At 40.5% G+C, this 17,749-nt stretch overlaps 1 protein-coding gene across 2 annotated transcripts in view; it reads right to left on the reverse strand.

The window, feature by feature from the left end:
* The window catches only part of TANGO6 (transport and golgi organization 6 homolog), a 185,958-nt gene that overhangs the window by 111,069 nt on the left and 57,140 nt on the right, over positions 1-17,749 (reverse strand). For both annotated transcript variants that reach the window (XM_059153126.1, XM_059153124.1), the window contains exons 11-12: positions 15,869-16,057; positions 7,563-7,697 (exon numbers count right to left, since the gene is read on the reverse strand). In XM_059153126.1, the coding sequence (XP_059009109.1) occupies positions 7,563-7,697; positions 15,869-16,057 (324 nt within the window). The remainder of the gene's footprint in view (positions 1-7,562; positions 7,698-15,868; positions 16,058-17,749) is intronic.

Below are 17,749 nucleotides of genomic sequence, written 5' to 3' on the forward strand. Positions count from 1 at the left end.
CACCAGTGATGAATATGATTACACTTAATTTTTACAACCTGGTGGGAAAAACATGGTTATCTTATGGTTTTAATTTTCATTAGCCAGACTACCTACCAGGGCTGTTAAGCATCCTTTCATGTTTATTAGCTGCTTGGATTTCTTTTTCTGTGAACAGCTTGTTTACATCCTTTGTACACACTTATCTAGTACAGCTATTCTTACCTTATCAGATTGTAATACCCAGTCAGATGGTGAAATTCTTTTCTAGATTATTATATTTTGATTTTTATTATCTTTTTTCTCATTCTATTGTTTTTTTCCACTTTTATGTACCTTTTACTATAAAAAGGCGAGTTAATATTAGCACTATTACTTAGTGTCCAACATATACTGCTATGTAAATGTTTTAAGACAAAATATGATAAACAAAAAAACCCACACATATTCATATCCCTATGACCTAGCTATAATTACTATCTACATTATATAAATGGTGGAAACTGAGACACAGAAGAGTTAAGTAACATGTCTGAGCTCACACAACTGGAAGATGGTAAGATATGAATTCATTAAGTCTGGCTCCAGAGTCTGCACCCTTACCTAATCCCCTATACAGTCGCGATTGAATAAATAAAACAGCTCTTAACAACATTTTCTAAAGTAGCTGGTCAGCACTCAAGGACATCATACGTCTGGAAGGGATTGGGACAGTAACTAGCAAGAGGGAATTTCTCCCAGGAAATGAGAGTGAAATTACGTAAGGTTTTATTCTCTCCAGAAGCTCTGTGCTATAATGCCACATGCCTTACTAGGAAAAGTACATGTGCAGTCAGTAGAGAAACAAGAATCAATGATAATCCTTTTCTGTTTGAAAACACTAGGAATATTATCATATGAGGCTTCATTAGTCCCTGATATCTGAAAACCCTGCAGATCTTAAATCCTTTTTAGAACAAGGTGAAATTATTCATTACTTACTCACTCACTTGTTTCATTATCCAACCAACCAACCAACCAACCAACCATCTTTGTGAGACCTATATAATGTTCTCATTTAAACTCTACATGCACAGAACTGTAACTGTTTATTTCCCCCACCACCTCCCTTCCAAGTAAATGAAAACCTGAGGTTCATGTCAGGCTTGTACCTGGAGAATTTCACCATACGCGTCCCTCAGATTTCTGTGTTTAAATAATTAGGAACTATGCAAAATGGACAGACAGTAAAATTTCTAGCTTTGCAACATATGTTAACCTATTTTTAAGTGTACGACAACTGACCATTCCAATATTACCCTATCTTAAAGGAAGAAGAGAATATGCATGTCCAGAATAAAAATATATGTTATCCAAGAAAAGGACCAATTTCATCAGGAATCTGTGGAACTGGGAAAGATATTTTAGTAATAGATAGTAATCATAGACATTTGTTTTTTCTTTAAGCATCTGAAATGGGAGTATCTACTTAAAGCTATAATGCATAGCCTCTTTTTATCTCAACTGTATACAGTAATTTATTCTTTAAAAAAAAAAAAGACAAATAGACCAATGGAACAAAATAGAGAATTCAGAAAGAAACCTATATATAGTCAATTGATCTTTTAAGTTTTTTTAACTGAAGTACAATTGACACACGATGTTACATTAGTTTCATGTGTGCAATTCAGTGATTCCAGCATAGTACTAACAAAAGAACAAAGTTAACAAAAGGGAGAAAAGGCAGACTTTTCAATAAGTGGTGCTTGAACAACTAGACATTCATGTGCAAAAAAATGAATTTTTTTTTCAGTGCAAGAAGGTGTTTTTATTATAGCACAGGGACAAGATCCGTAGGCAGAAAGAGCTGCCAAGAAATGAATTTAGACACAGACTTTACACTATCACAAAAATTAGCTCAAAATGGATCACAGACTTACATGTAAAATGCAAAACTATAAAATTCTTGCAAGATAACGTAAGAGAAAATCTAGATGACTTCGAGTATGGCACTGACTTTTTTAGAAAAAATATCAAAGAAAAAATCCATGAAAGAAATAACTGATAAACTAGATTTTATTAAAATTTTAAAAATTTTAAGCTTTTACTCTGCAAAAGACAATGTCAAGAGAAAGACTTACGGACTAAGAGGAAATATTTGCAAAAGACGTATCTGATAAAGGATGGTTATCCAAAATACACAAAGAACTCTTAAAACTCAACAATAAGAAAACAAACAACCCAATTTACAAGTGAGCAAAAGACCTGAAGAGACTCCTCACCAAAGAAGACACATTAGATATACAGGACACTAAGAGAGGCTCAACATCGCAGGTCATCAGAGAATCGCAAATTAAACCAAGATCCAATTACACACCTCTTAAAATGACTAAAATCCAAAACACTGACAACACCACATGCTGGTGAGGATGTGAAGCAAGAGGAGTTCTCATTCATTGTTGGTGGAAACGCAAAATGGTACAGCCACTTTTGCAAGACAGTTTGGCAGTTTCTTACAAAACTAAACATACTCTCGCCATATGCTCCAGCAACTGAGCTCCTTGGTATTCACCCAAATGACTTGAAAACTTATGTCCATACAAAAACCTGCACATAGATGTTTATAGCAGCTTTATTCATAATTGCCCAAACTTGGAGGCAACCAAGATGTCCTTTAGTAGGTGAAGGGATAAATAGATTGTGGTACATCCAGACCATGGAATATTATTCAGCACTAAAAACAAATGAGCTATCAAACCTGAAAGACATGGACGAACCTTAAATGCATATTACTAAGTGAAAGCAGCTAGTATGGGAAGGCTACATAGTATGTGATCTCAGCTGAGCTACATTCTGGAAAAGACAAAACTATGGAAACAATAAAATCAGTGGTTGCCAAGGGTTTGATGGGAGAGATGAATCGGCAGAGCACAAAGAATTTTAAGGGCAGTGAAACTGTTATGAGTGATATTATAATGATAAACACATGTCATTATCCATTGGTCAAAACCCACAGAGTACACAATACCAAGAGTGAACCATAATGTAAACTATAGACTGTGAGTGATAATGATGTGTCAAAGTAGAATCATTGATAGTAATAAATGTACCACTCCTGTGCAGAATGTTGCTAGCGGGGGAGGCTGTGCTCTGTGGGGCAGGAGGTATGTGGGAAGTCGTACCTCCTGCTCAATTTTGCTGTGCATCCAAAGCTGCTCTAAAAAATAGTCTAATAATAAAAAACCCAATCATCTTCTCTTCCAATTTTCAAACTTCTTAGTCATTGTGGGATTCCTCTTATTCAATTGGGTAACTTCTCTAATCATCATAGGCAAGTAGATGGATTCTCAATCCAGTAGTTTAAAAGGCTTAAGATTAAAGTTGTGCATTCTTTCAGCTTCACAATTCTACAGATTTCCCACTATGAGAATAATCAGGGAGATCCCAAGACTACAGGTGCCAACTATTTTGTTCATAAATGTTCAAAAAATTTTTGAGGTATAAAGTAATATTCATTTAATTGATAGATGAGAAAATGGAACCACTGAGTAATTCTTATTTTTCAAGAGTCACCGAGGACCATATCAAAATTGAGAATTAACCATATAGCCTTCATTTCTAGTCTTGTCACTGCTTCTCAGCACAGATCTCATATGCAGACTTCAGAATTCTGTATAGAAGGCCCTGAGGCCTGAAGCCCTCAAGCGAGTGACAGATTTCCTTTATCTGGCTGTGTTTCTTCCAGAGTCTCTGGAATACTTCAGGAGTGGAATGAGCAGGGCTATGTCAGCCTACGTCTATGATTTCCTTCAGGGTGTCAGGCATGAACCAGTTAGATGGGGAGTTCTGAAATTCTGCAAGTTTTCAAATTAAAGAACTGGGGATTGGACCGGTACGGATGGGAGTGAGAGTCGGGAGTGGTGGGAGGGAGCTTGCTAGCGGAGGTAAACATACGAGAACCAACGGACAGCCAGAGGAGGGCATGTGTCTACTGAAAAAGTCCTACATGAGGCTTTGCAAAGTTCACCTATGGGGCATACAAATTCTCATCCTGCTTTGTCCTGCTCCAGTGAGAATGACGATTTTGGAAGAATCCAAGAATCTCTTCTAGGAATAAAATTCTGACCTAAAAATTCCTAGTTCCAAGAATTACTTATGTTTATTCTTTGTGTTCTCATTTCTTTGTATCATCTATGTTTCTTCAGATATTTAGCTGAGTAGTTTACATGTCCAGTTCTTATTTATAATGTCATGAACTTATTTACAAGTGGTATTTTTGTTTTGGTTCTAAGTCAGCATGCAGTACAGCCTGTTTTATAATGAGCAACACATGAGATACGGAAAGGTGAATTTTTTTTTTTTTTTAATTAAGAATTCACTGGCTTGGGCGCCTGGGTGGCTCAGTGGTTTAAGCCGCTACCTTCAGCTCGGGTCATGATCCCAGAGTCCTGGGATCGAGTCCCACATCGGGTTCTCTGTTCAGCAGGGAGCCTGCTTCCTCCTCTCTCTCTCTGCCTGCCTCTCTGCCTACATGTAATCTCTCTGTCAAATAAATAAATAAATAATCTTTAAAAAAAAAAAAAAAAGAATTCACTGGCTTAATTATAGCCACTAGAAGGTAAACTCCATGAGGACAGAGAGGCACATAATAAATATTTCTTGAATGAGTTCACTCTATGATACTCTCAGAAAACGTAGTATGAGATCTCAAGATTTGGGTTCAAGTCCCAGTCCCACCACCCTAAGCCTCAAGCTCAGATCAGCTCCATGCAGCAGTGCTTTAGGGGACCTGATGGACCCTGGAACAACATTAAGAAACTGTTTCCTGGGGCGCCTGGGTGGCTCAGTGGGTTAAAGTCTCTGCCTTTGGCTCAGGTCATGGGATAGAGCCCTACATCGGGCTCTCTGCTCAGCAGGGAGCCTGCTTTCCCCAACCCTCCCAACCCTCCACCCCCCCCACCCCCGTGCCTGCCTCTTTGTCTACTTGTAATCTCTGCCTGTCAAATAAATAAATAAAATTAAAAAAAAAAAAAAAAAAAAAAAAAAAGAAACTGCTTCCTAAAGGGACAGGAAAGTTACTGATGACCAAGTGTGAAATTTAGAAAATGAGTTTGGAATAACACTTGTCTAGTTAGCAATCCTAGACCTAGGCTTTCTCCAAATTAACTCCTCTTCCCAGACACTATGTTCTAATAATCAACTTAATTACACAAATTGGAAAGGAAAGAAAGGTTTAAATGCTGTTAGATTCTGTTTCATTAGCTAAAACGATGAACTCTAATCGGAGGTAGGTATAATATAATCTAGACTCTGAAGCAAAAGCCTTTGCCTGACAGTGACTGTCAGAAAACATAATTAAGAATCATGACTTTTTCCCCTAATACAAAAACAGAAAACCCAGCATTACTATAGAAGCCCCTTATGAATTCATGGATAAAAGAGGAAAAAAAAAAAAAAAAACCAACAGATCTAGGGCAAAAGTAAAGGGGTAACGTGTTTAAGTTCACTTAACTAAATGCAAAGTCAGAAGAATCCAGGATGTAATCAGTGAGTCAGGATGGCTCATGGAAGGGCAGGGCCAGGTAAGGGATGTACACTGTATCAGTCAGGTGAATCTATCTCAAAACATGACTAATTTATATTGCCAGTCCCCCAACAACGGGCCTCTAGAAAGGGAAATAGAAATATCTGTGTTCCCTTTTCCATTTCGGATGTGACATAAAATTCTAAGTGTTAAATAAGGGAAAAGCACAAAAACCCTCAACTTATGGAAACAAAACTATTCTTAACACTCAACCAGAAAAACAAAAACCAGTCAGGCCAACTAAATCCAATAACAACACAACCTAAGAAAAACTATTCCGATGGTGAATCCCTCCTTGGTAATTCTAACAGCAGGGATATAATAGGACTTGAGAAACAGAACTAAAAATGATTTGTTCAAACTACTTGGAAAATATAAATCTGAAGTACTGAGTAAATCAACCAAGAAATGGGCTTCACCTTACAATAGGCCCAAATAAAATTATTTTTTGTCTTAAGGACAGGCTAAAAGGAGGCAAATTCTAATATATCACAAATCAGTATCAGATTTGAATTTTCAAGTTAAAAAATCCATTCCCAGAGGGCTCCCCTCTCATTGCTAACAGTTATGACCAGTCTGATTTGGGGTCAGATTTTATTATACTTGCACTAAGCTTATTCTGTTTTCTCAGTTTCCTAACACACACACGCACACACGTGCACGTGCACAGCCCCCTCCCTTCTTGTCCAGCACTGCTCTGACCCTTGGTCTCTACAGTTCAGCTACACTTATATCCCAGTATTTAAGGATACTGAACTCTTTCCTGCTTCCCAGCCTTTGTCTGACTGAAAGAGTTGCCTCCACTTGCACCACATATACAGCCCCAAACCCCTACTCATCGTTCAAGTCTCAGCTTAAACTGGTACCCCCTCCGTGAAACCTTTCCAGCCTACGTTAGATGTTAAGCTCTCCTGGTACCCTCCTCTTCTCTTTTCAGGCACTGCATTCAATTCTAAGTATATTTTTTGAATAGTCATTTAGTGTCTGGCTCCTCACTGCCTATAAACTGCAGGGTAGGGAACATGTTTGCATCATCCACGGCAGGATTCCCAGGCCCTCAGCAGGCACATAGCAATAAGCAACAAATATTTTTTGAGTGAATGAATTTAAATATTATAAATTAAGTATGTAAAACGTACATGCACTTGGGGCACCTGGGTGGCACAGCTGGTTCAGTGCCTGCCTCTTGGTTTTGGCTCAGGTCATGGTCTCAGGGTCCTTGGATCGAGCCCTATGTCAGGTTCTGCGCTCAGTGTGGAATCTGCCTGAGATTCTCTCTCTCTCTCTCTCCGCCCCCTCACTTGTGCTGTCTCTCTCTCACTCTCTCTAAAATAAATAAATCTTAAAAAAAAAAAATAGATGCACTGGACACAAGGCTTTAACATGCTGCATGTGGAGTCCCACGCAATCAGCAGTTTACACAAGTTTCCCCCCAAGTACAGCAGGAGGGAGAGGGGCTGAGCTGTGGAGAGCCTCTTATTATTTTTTTTTAATTTTATTTTTTTTATTTTTTTTTAAAGATTTTATTTATTAATTTGACAGAGAGAGATCACAGTAGACAGAGAGGCAGGCAGAGAGAGAGAGGGAAGCAGGCTCCCTGCTGAGCAGAGAGCCCGATGCAGGACTCGATCCCAGGACCCTGAGATCATGACCTGAGCCGAAGGCAGCAGCTTAACCCACTGAGCCACCCAGCGCCCCTGGAGAGCCCCTTTATTAAGGGACAGAGAAGCTAGTATTCTCCAGAGATGCACAACACCGTGCCGAATATTTTCAAACGAGGCTTGTGCCAGGTCACAGAGAGTCCCGCCCTTCTGATAGTCTAGGCAGGTGATAAGGTGGAAATGGTACAATTTTCTTGTCCTCTACTTCGGCGAGAATTCTCATTAACAACCTGACTTGTTTATCCTCGTTCTCCTAAGTGCAACGCCCACTCTGATTTCTCACACGGTGAGAAGGGAAGCAACACGCTTCTCTCTTCTCTTCCCCCTCCATCCAACCTTGGCTCCTGTCTGCCACTCACCTGAACCGCTCCTCCCAGCATGACGGCCACCAGCCCCATGGACATGCTCAGTGTCTGCGACTCCACGGTGCTCTGTGTCTGGTGGGCCAGGCTTGCACACGCTCGCTGCAGCGTGGCTGCTACAAAGTCCACAACCTGAGACAGAAACGGAATTTAGAATTGGTGAGGACTAAGAAAAAGAATGTCGAAGTTCTCTTCACATGTCAGGTCTACATCCTCACCGTCTTCCTCATCAACATCATGAAGGCAAGACCCTGCAAGAACAGGCACGGTGCTCAGTGTCCTGTGCTCAGTGTTCTAAGTGCCCAGTATCACCTACGTATCGTGTCAATTCTAGGAGGTCAATGTTCCTGTCCTCACATTTTTTAAAAAATATTTTATTTATTTATTTATTTGTTTATTTATTTATTTATTTATTTTTAGAGATTTTATTTATTTTATTTGACAGACAGAGATCACAAGTAGGCAGAGAGGCAGGCAGAGAGAGAGGGAGGAGGAAGCAGGCTCCCCACTGAGATTTAACCCACTGAGCCACCCAGGTGCCCCAAAAATATTTTATTTATTTATTTGATGGACAGAGATCACAAGTAGGCAGAGAGGCAGGCAGAGGGTGGGGGAAGCAGGCTCCCCACTGAGCAGAGAGCCCGATGCGGGGCTTGATCCCAGGACCCTGGGATCATGACCTGAGCTGAAGGCAGAGGCTTAACCCACTGAGCCACCCAGGCGCCCTTCACTTTTTTTTTTTTTAAGAGTTTATTTATTTGAGAGAGAGCACAAGTGGGGAAACTGTGGAAGGAGAGGGGCAGAGAGAAGCAAAATCCCCAGTGGACAGGGAGCCTGACACAGGACTCGATCCCAGGACCCTGGGATCCTGACCTAAGCCGAAGGCACATGCTGAACAGACTAAGCCACAAAAGTGCCCCCTCTTTTTTTTTTTTTTTTTTAAGTAAACTCTACTCCCAATGTGGGGCTCAAACTCAGGACCCCATGATCAAGAGTTGCATGCTCGACCAACTACACCAGCCAGGCACCCGCATCCTCATTTTTGGAGAATCTGTGAGCTCGTTAAGGCCATGCAGTCAATAAAGGAGAAACCTCACTGATATTTTCCCAAATGTTTTAATATACTAATCTAACATCCTTGACTTTTATTGAATTTTGCCAGGAAATTAAAATGAAAAATGACTTGATACTTTCTGACCATCTTAGAGGGTCCTCAGATCTGCTTCTCATACTGAGGCTTCCTTCTCAGGGACCCGCCTGACCCAACCTGGTTATGACAGTCTGATTCTAGTAAGCAAAGAACGGGAGAAGAGGCGCTCAATTTTATCCAGAACTGAGTCCCCAAACAATCTGTACAAGTGATCCAGAGTCATTTTTTTTGGAAGTTTCAGATATTTTTTTAAAGGATTAAGATTATTATTTAAGATTTTATATAGCATTTGGCTAACAACTAAGCTTTAAATGGAATTAATTTGGTCAGCATCATTTTAACGGCACTTGTGTTAACCACCTTAAGTAGAAATACCTCTAAATAAAAGCAAACACACACACATCCGGGCGTACATGCACACACACGTGCAAGCATGCACACACGCACACATATTCAGGATTAATGGCTCAAAAGGGAAAAATCATTTTGAAAGCGGTACAGCTGAGATAGGTCATAATAAGCCTCTAAATACCATGCAAGCTTGCATGTTTAATTCTCTGGGCAAATCACAAGCTATGCTAGAGTCTTTATTGCAAGCTTAAAGTCAGGAGGATGGCTTGTTACCACTTGTCTTTGGAGCAAGGCAGGAAACTAGAAAGGTTATTAAAAGTTCCACTTACTGAAATGAACAATGCTGGTTATGGCAATTTTCACCACCCTCTCAAGCCTAAGACTTTACTGATATTTGAAGTTAAGGACACTGGACTTTCTAGAGAAAATGCTACATTTATCATCTTGGGCCACCTATTTTGCCTCCAAAGAGTTTTCTAAAGCACCCTTGATTACAGGAATCTTCTACTTCAGCACAAATGTATTGTTAAATTGCTAGAAAAGAACTATCTAGCCTTTCCACTTTTTCTAAGGCCTTCCTAAAATAAATAAATAAATAAGATGCTGCAAAACTAGCAGTATGATCCTATTTTTATTAAGAAAGAAACTGTTTTGGGGCGTCTGGGTGGCTCAGTGGGTTAAGCCGCTGCCTTCGGCTCAGGTCATGATCTCAGGGTCCTGGGATCAAGTCCCGCATCGGGCTCTCTGCTTAGCGGGGAGCCTGCTTCCTCCTCTCTCTCTCTCTGCCTGCCTCTCTGCCTACTTGTGATCTCTGTCTGTCAAATAAAATAAATAAAATCTTTAAAAAAAAAAAAAAAAGAAAGAAACTGTTTTGGGGCACCTGGGTGGCTCAGCAGGTTAAGCCTCTGCCTTCAGCTCAGGTCATGATCTCAGGGTCCTGGGATCGAGCCCTGCATCAGGCTCTCTGCTCGCTGGGGAGCCTGCTTCCCTTCCTCTCTCTCTGCCAGCCTCTCTACTTGTGATCTCTCTGTCAAATAAATAAATGAAATCTCTAAAAAAAAAAAAAAGAAAAGAAAAGAAAGAAAGAAACTGTATGTATGTATATTTAAAAAACAAACAAACAAACAAACATAAAAGCAAAACACCCAAGGAGCTGTAAACTGTGTATGATAGCCAGCTGTTACTGTCATCCATAATGTGCCCTTTCCTCCAAGCTTTTTTCTTGTAGCAGCAAAACCACCGTACCCATCTGGACAACAGCTCCTCCTGGCTACTACTCATTTCCTGTGACTGGTGGGGCTGCTAGCCACAAGGATAGGTATGTTACTGAAGCATGTTCTAGAATTTACATACGTTATAGAGAGGAGAGAGGGACTTTCACTTTTTTTTTTTAAGATTTTATTTATTTATTTGACAGAGAGGGATCACAAGTAGGCAGCGAGGTAGGCAGAGAGAGAGAGAGGGAAGCAGGCTCCCTGCCGAGCAGAGCCTGATGGGGACACTATCCCAGGACCCGGAGATCATGACCTGAGCCGAAGGCAGCAGCTTAACCCACTGAGCCACCCAGGTGCCCTGGGACTTTTACTTTTTACTTAACCATTTTTGTAATGTTACATAGTCTAAAAAGCCACATATTCCTGAAAGTTTATAATGAAAACCAGCAGTGCCCTATCCCACTTGTGGCTCTATGGAGGTAACCACTTCCAATGGTTTAGGTGCTTAATTATAACATTAGACATTTACTATTTACCAGGTACCATTCTGAACACATTGCAGACAGTAATTCCCTAAATCATCACCCTCTCCCTATGGGATGTTTAACCATGATGCCAACATCCTGGCAGTCGAGTGGGCGCGGGCTGAGGCCTCACTGTCGAGTCTGTAGATAGGAACCTAACCCTCTAGCTCTTCAGCCTGCTGTTGCCACCCAAGTTCAGCCTCTCTCTTCCCAGGCTTTCGCTGGGAAGGGCAGGTATTTGTACAAATTTGAGGATGGAATCAAGGGGTCTACTGAACCTTGCAGAGCCTTTCAACCTGTTTTAAGCTCTAAATTCAGTTGATCTAGCTGATCCAGTCCTTCCAGTATTCTGCAATGAGAAGTAGCTTGTTGTTGTTTTTCCTTTTCAAAATAAAATGTGAACAGCTCCATTGATATATAACGCTCTGCTGCTTGACTCTCCCCGACGCAGGCACATAGCTCCCCATTTTCTGAGGTGCTAGGTCAGCTATTATTTTCCAGTTTCCAAATGTTGTTATTCTCTTTTATCTGCTGTCTCTCCCCTCCTGCTCTGTTGGCCCCTGTGGCTTCCAGAAGGAGCAAATAAACACATGTGTTCAATATACTATCTTCAATCAGGAGTCCATACTTAAGTTATGCTCTTTGTTGTTTAATGTTTCTACAGTAAGCATGTGTCACTTATGTTAAAGTGCTTTTAATATATGAGGAAAAAAAATCACATAAAGCCCTTCTACTCTGCCAAGTGCAGAGATCCAAATAACGAAAGGTGCAAAAGGTAGCAATTTTCTGAAAGGACAAAAAAAGGAAACGCTGCTCACTCCACTCCATTTACACTGGCCTCCTGGCTGAGCGCTCCACACTGGAGACATGCTCCCTCTTGGCTGGAACGCTCTTCCCTGAGGTATCTCCATGGCTCCCTCCTTGCCTGCTTCCAGATCTTCGCTCATAAGCCATTCTGTTGGGGCACCTGGGTGGCTCAGTAGATGAAGCTTCTGACTCTTGATCTCAGCTCAGGTTCCATGTCAGGGTTGTGAGAGCAAGCCCCGGGTTGAGCTGCACGCTGGGTGTGGAGCCTGCTTAAGATCCCCTCTCCTCCTCTCCCTCTGCCCCTATCCCACCCCACCGCTCACACACAGACACACACACGGCTCACTCTTTACAAAAAAAAAAAAAAAGCCATTTTCTCAGTGAGGTTCTCCATAACCACTCCATCTTCCACACTGTCTTGATGTCCCCTTTGATTTTTCTCTCCAGTACTTAATACCACCTAACACACTGTGGGCTGCTGCTTACTTGTTTACTGTCTCTCTCTCTCCCATGTGAATGTAATCCCCTGAGGATAGATACGTGTGCTGTTCACTGCTGTGTCCCTGGTACCCAGAAGAGTATATGGCACACACTCTGTGGATCTTGACTACGTATTTGTAGAATGAAGAAATCGGGTTGGCGGGGGCAGTATGCCTGGGTGGCTCAGCTGGTTAAGTGTTTGCCTCCTGTTCAGGTCATGATCCGGGAGTCCCAGAATCAAGCCCTGTATCAGACTCCTGCTCAGTGGGGAGTCTGCTTCTCCCTCTCCTTCTGTTCCTCCCCGCTGCTTGTGCTCTCACTCACTCTCTAATAAATAAAATCTTAAAAAAAAAAAAAAAAAAAAAAACTAACTAACTAAATAAAATTAAATTTCTAAAAAAAAAAAGGAATGACAGAACTAGGCTGTTGGTACAGGGTTCTGTATCCATACAAGACCACTGAGAGGGGGCGCCTGGGTGGCTGAGTGGGTTAAAGCCTCTGCCTTCGGCTCAGGTCATGATCTCAGGGTCCTGGGATGGAGCCTGCATCAGGCTCTCTGCTCCGCAGGGAGCCTGCTTCCTTTCCTCTCTCTCTACCTGCCTCTCTGCCTACTTGTGATCTCTGTCAAATAAATAAAATCTTTAAAAAAAAAAAAAAAGGACCACTGAGGGGCTCACTCCTCTCTACATCTTCTTGTACGTCATCTGCCAATACATTTTATTGAATTTTTTATCTTTTATCCATAAATACTTCAATATACATTTCGAACAAGGAGATTTTTTTCTTTTTTTAACAGAAGTACTGGAATACCAGGGGCACCTGGCTGGCTCAGTCAGTGGCGCATGCAACTATTGATCTTTTGATTCTAAGTTCAAGACCAAAATTGGGTGCAGAAATTACTTAAAAATAAAAATCTTTAAAAAAAAAAAAAACCCACATAACTACCATACCATCATTACACTCAATAAAAATTCCTTATACCTTCTAATACTTGGCCCATAACTGTTGCAAAAATGTCCTCTCATACAATTGATATGTTTGAATGAGAATTCTCACCATGGCATTTGGTTGATACGTCTCTTAAGTCTCTTTTAAGCTACAGAAGCCCTGCCCCTTTTTCATGCCATTTACTTGATGAAGAAACTGGGTCATTTGCACTGTAGAATGTCTCACATTCTGAAATTGGCTGATTTTGCTTCTTCATGGCATAACATTGCTGTACCCTGAGCTTCCTTTTTGAGATTCAGATTCACATTTTATGGACTTTTTTGTCTTTCATTTGCTTGTTTGTGGGGTTTTCTTTGTTTTTTGGGTGAAGGAACATTCCCTAATGGTGCTATGTACCTCCTACTACACTACATTAGTTCTGGTGATGTTGAGATCGATCATTCCAGGCTGAAAATATGTAGGGGAACATACACTGTTATCTACACTGACCCTGAAATCCACCAAAAATTAAATGGATAGACAGATGGGAAAATATGGAAAGACAGATGGAAACATAGACAAATATGTAATAAAGCGAAGATAATAAAAGCCTAATAATAGAATCTAGGTTGTAGGTATATAGGTATTCACTATAAAATTCTTTCAAATTTGTGAGAATTTATAATAAAATGCTGGGGGGAAGAAGGATCAGTTGATTTGGATGTATTTGGCCTAGTTATATTCATTATACAGTACCTCTAACAGTTTTAGCAAACACTGATTGTCACCTAGATTCATTATTTCATTAGGGGATTGCAAAATATAAATTCGTAGGTCTCTTTTTTTAATGTTTTAGCCATGATTCTTATATGAAGAAAAATTTTCCACCAGCTATTTGTTTACGTTGAAATACAGTGCTGACAGAAAAAGTAAGATAGATGTTTTACTCTTTCATTTATGAATTTACAAAATAATGAGTTGATGCCTTAGCAACTTCCAGTGACATCCAAAAGGGATTTTGGGGGATGGGGGAAGGGGAACAGTGGCTTAGGTTTTTATAACTTGGATGTGTTTCAGTGCATTGCAGGTATTATTCTTTTTAATGCACAAAATGCCCTATCTGTGGCCAAGAGGAGATCTTTCAAGTTATTTCCTGGGTACTACTGACATGACTTCATTAGTCCCGGACACATTCCTTTTATTTAGGCATAACAAGATGTCCTGAGGCTTACAGTGTATAATACCTGCCCTAGACCTTGAATGAACTTTTCCTCCAATGAGTTCTGTGTTCTTCCAGCAGGACATGATATTTAGAAACTACTGTCCAGCACGAAGGATGCTCAGGGCAGCTGGACTGTCACTGCTGCCTGGCATGGACTGTGGAAGGAGCAAGGGAATATCTATTTTTTAAAAAGAAAAAAATATTGTGAGTTTGTATGAATACTTCTCATTGAAATTCAGTATTATAGGAATTTTAGTCAAGTTCTTTGATTTTATATTCATAACTTTTTTTTATACTGAAAATCTTGGTTCCTAATGATATTAACAAAATCACTTATAACATGTATTATTTATAACTTATCCATATGTGTGTATATTTCAAAATAAATACTAAAATTATCACTAGCAGTAAAACTCCTAAATGCAATTTAATAGTTTTTTGTGGTTCTTTTCATCTCGATAGATCTTAACCTTAGCTGGAGGATGATTTAAAAGGACAAGTCACTTTTGTATCAGCCTAAAACCATTATTCTTTAATGAGGAGCAAAGGGAGCTAAGTGTAAAAGCTCAAGCCATACAGTTTTTAGGCCCTTTTCCCTTCACCTAGCATGTTGGGACAAAACCTAAGGTCTGGATGAAAAAGTCTTTAGGAAATGGATATAAACACAGGAGAAACAACACCCTACTGGGTAACACAGGGTCAGTGAACTGAAGGAATAAGAAGCCAGGAAAGAAATCATGAACATAATTCTCATTAAACAGGCACGGTAAGTGGGAGCTGACAGACAGCTGCAAATTTTCTCAGCAGGAGCTATAGTGAAATGCTGCTTAGCAACACCCAAAGGCAGATGACAATGAGGGCGATACAAAGAGCGGGAGGATCACATGTACGCGTGACAATCATACCATCTTACAACGGACTCTTTACCAGCCAAGCAACAACTAATTCCAGTAAGAACAGTAAAAATATGGTGACTACATTGCCTACATTTTATTACTTCTATTTCCTGGGGGTTTTTTATTTTTATTTTTTTTTCTTTTTAAGTAGGCACCACACCCAATGGGGGGCCCAAACTCACGACCCTGAGATCAAGAGTCACATGCTCTACCGACTGAGCCAGCCAGGCGCCCCTTTAATTTCCTATTTTTCAAAAAGCTGGCAAATATAATGCCTGAGCCAACAACATTCAGGCACTGATTCACATCGTTATACTACCCTGCAAAGATTTTTACAAACATCTTCAAAGTTCACAGACTGCTATGGAGGCAGGCGGTCAGGTTGATCTATAAAATTCAAAGCGGTATTATCATTAGTGATTTTTTTTTCAAATTTAAGTATTCTAATCATGTTCAACTTTTGATATACATTAGAATCATTCATGGGGCATAAAAAAATACACATGTCCAGGTGCTAATGCAGACACGCTGAATCAGAATCTCTGTAAGTCGTGGGCCGAGCATCCGTATTTTAAAAAAGGCTCAGACAATTCTATTTGCCCCAGTAGGTGTTGGCTCAAGCCAATCTCTGAAGAACTTTTTTTTTTTAGTAACATTTTTTGGAAAACATGTAAAAAAACTAAAATAGACAAATACTACCAGCCTGGGATCTAGAATATGGCAGCCACTGACCTGAGCGATGTTTGTGAATATCTGCTCGGACATCCTCTCGCACAGAACAGCCAACAGCTGTAGAACCAGCAGCTTCTGCTGCTGGCCTTCCACAAGAGCTTGGTGCTCCTCTGATTCCAAGAGGCTTTTGCTGGAGAAGGGCTTTGTTTTTAACTCTGCTTCATCTTCCACAGCCAAATGAGTCAACTCCTATTAGCATGAAGGAAAGAAAAAGTGAAAGAAAGACTGTAGAACTAAGGGCTTCAACAACAGTGAGAAAACTCTGTTTGAAATGCATACAGAGGGTGCCTGGGTGGCTCGTGGGTTAAGCCTCTGCCTTTAGCTCAGGTCATGATCCCAGGGTCCTGAGATGGAGCTCCACATCGGGCTCTCTGCTCAGCAGGGAGCCTGCTTCCTCCTCTCTCTCTCTCTCTGCCTGCCTCTCTGCCCACTTGTGATCTCTCTCTGTCAAATAAATAAGTAAAAATCTTTAAAAAAAAAAAGAAAGAAAGAAAGAAAGAAACGTATACAGAACTAGTCAAAGCATTCACTGCAGCAATATTTATAATAGCCAGAATAAGAGAATGAATAAATAAATAAATAAACTGTATTTTTTATATCTGAGTGGTTGAAATAAATAAACTAGATATGGACATCAACCTCAAGAAAGACCTCAAAAGGGGCGCCTGGGTGGCTCAGTGGGTTAACCGCTGCCTTCGGCTCAGGTCATGATCTCAGGGTCTTGGGATTGAGCCCCCGCATCAGGCTCTCTGCTCAGCGGGGAGCCTGCTTCCTCCTCTCTCTCTGCCTGCCTCTCTGCCTGCTTGTGATCTCTCTCTCTGTCAAATAAATAAAAAAGAAAAGAAAAGAAAGACCTCAAAAACAGCATTGAGTGAAAAATGGAAATTGCAGAATGATATGTATATTATGATATCACATATATGAAGACTTAAAACTTCACAATAAAAAGCAACATACACAAAGAGAACTAGTTTGATAGACTACTTACTTTCTCAGTATTTTTCAGGATCTAGTCTACCACTAGCCCTGCTTAACTGAGACCTCAGGCCATGTAACATTTCCAAAGCCTTTTCAGAGACTATTAAATGCTTTCAGCAACTTTTCCCCTAAGATATTTAAAACTAAATCTCTACTAATAGATAATTCATTACTGTAGGTTTTGTAGGTTTTTCCGCTATACTTCACAATGTAAATTTCCTTGGGAAGGGAAAACCTTAAGTTCCTTAATAATTAATGCTTTACCAAAGTAAGTCACAGTTTAGAGCAATGGTTCCCAACTGTGCCTTGGAATTTCTGCTCCCCGGGGACAGTTTGCAATGTCCGAGGACATTTTTGGTTGTCATAACTGGGAAGTGATAGAGGTCAGAGATGCTACTAAACATCCTACAAGGCAGCATAGGAAACCCCAGGCCTCCCGGCCAAAATTACCCATTCCAAAACGCCAACAGTACTAAGGTGCAGAAACCTTGATTTAGAGCAAAGGCCTCTGTGTTTTTTTGTTTTTATTTTGTTTTTTTAAGGGTTTTATTTATTATTTATCTTAGAGAACAAGCATGGGGTGGAGAGGACAGAAGGAGAAGAAGATAGAGAATGTCAAGCAGGCTGCATGCCCAGGGTAGAGCCTCACACAGGGGTCAATTCCAAGACCCTGAAATCACAACCTGAGCCAAAATCAAGAGTCAGTCACTTAACCAAGTAAATCATCCAGGAGACCCTGATTTTTTTTTTGTTTTTTAAACAATTTTTTAAAAATTCTCACATTGGGGTGCCTGGGTGGCTCAGTGGGTTAAACCTCTGCCTTGGCTCAGGTTATGATCCCAGGGTCCTGGGATCAAGCCCCACATCGGGCTCCCTGCTCATCAGGGAGCCTGCTTCCTCCTC

The sequence above is a fragment of the Mustela lutreola genome, chromosome 16 (genome assembly GCF_030435805.1).
Source record: "Mustela lutreola isolate mMusLut2 chromosome 16, mMusLut2.pri, whole genome shotgun sequence".
Taxonomy (NCBI): Eukaryota; Metazoa; Chordata; class Mammalia; order Carnivora; family Mustelidae; genus Mustela; species Mustela lutreola.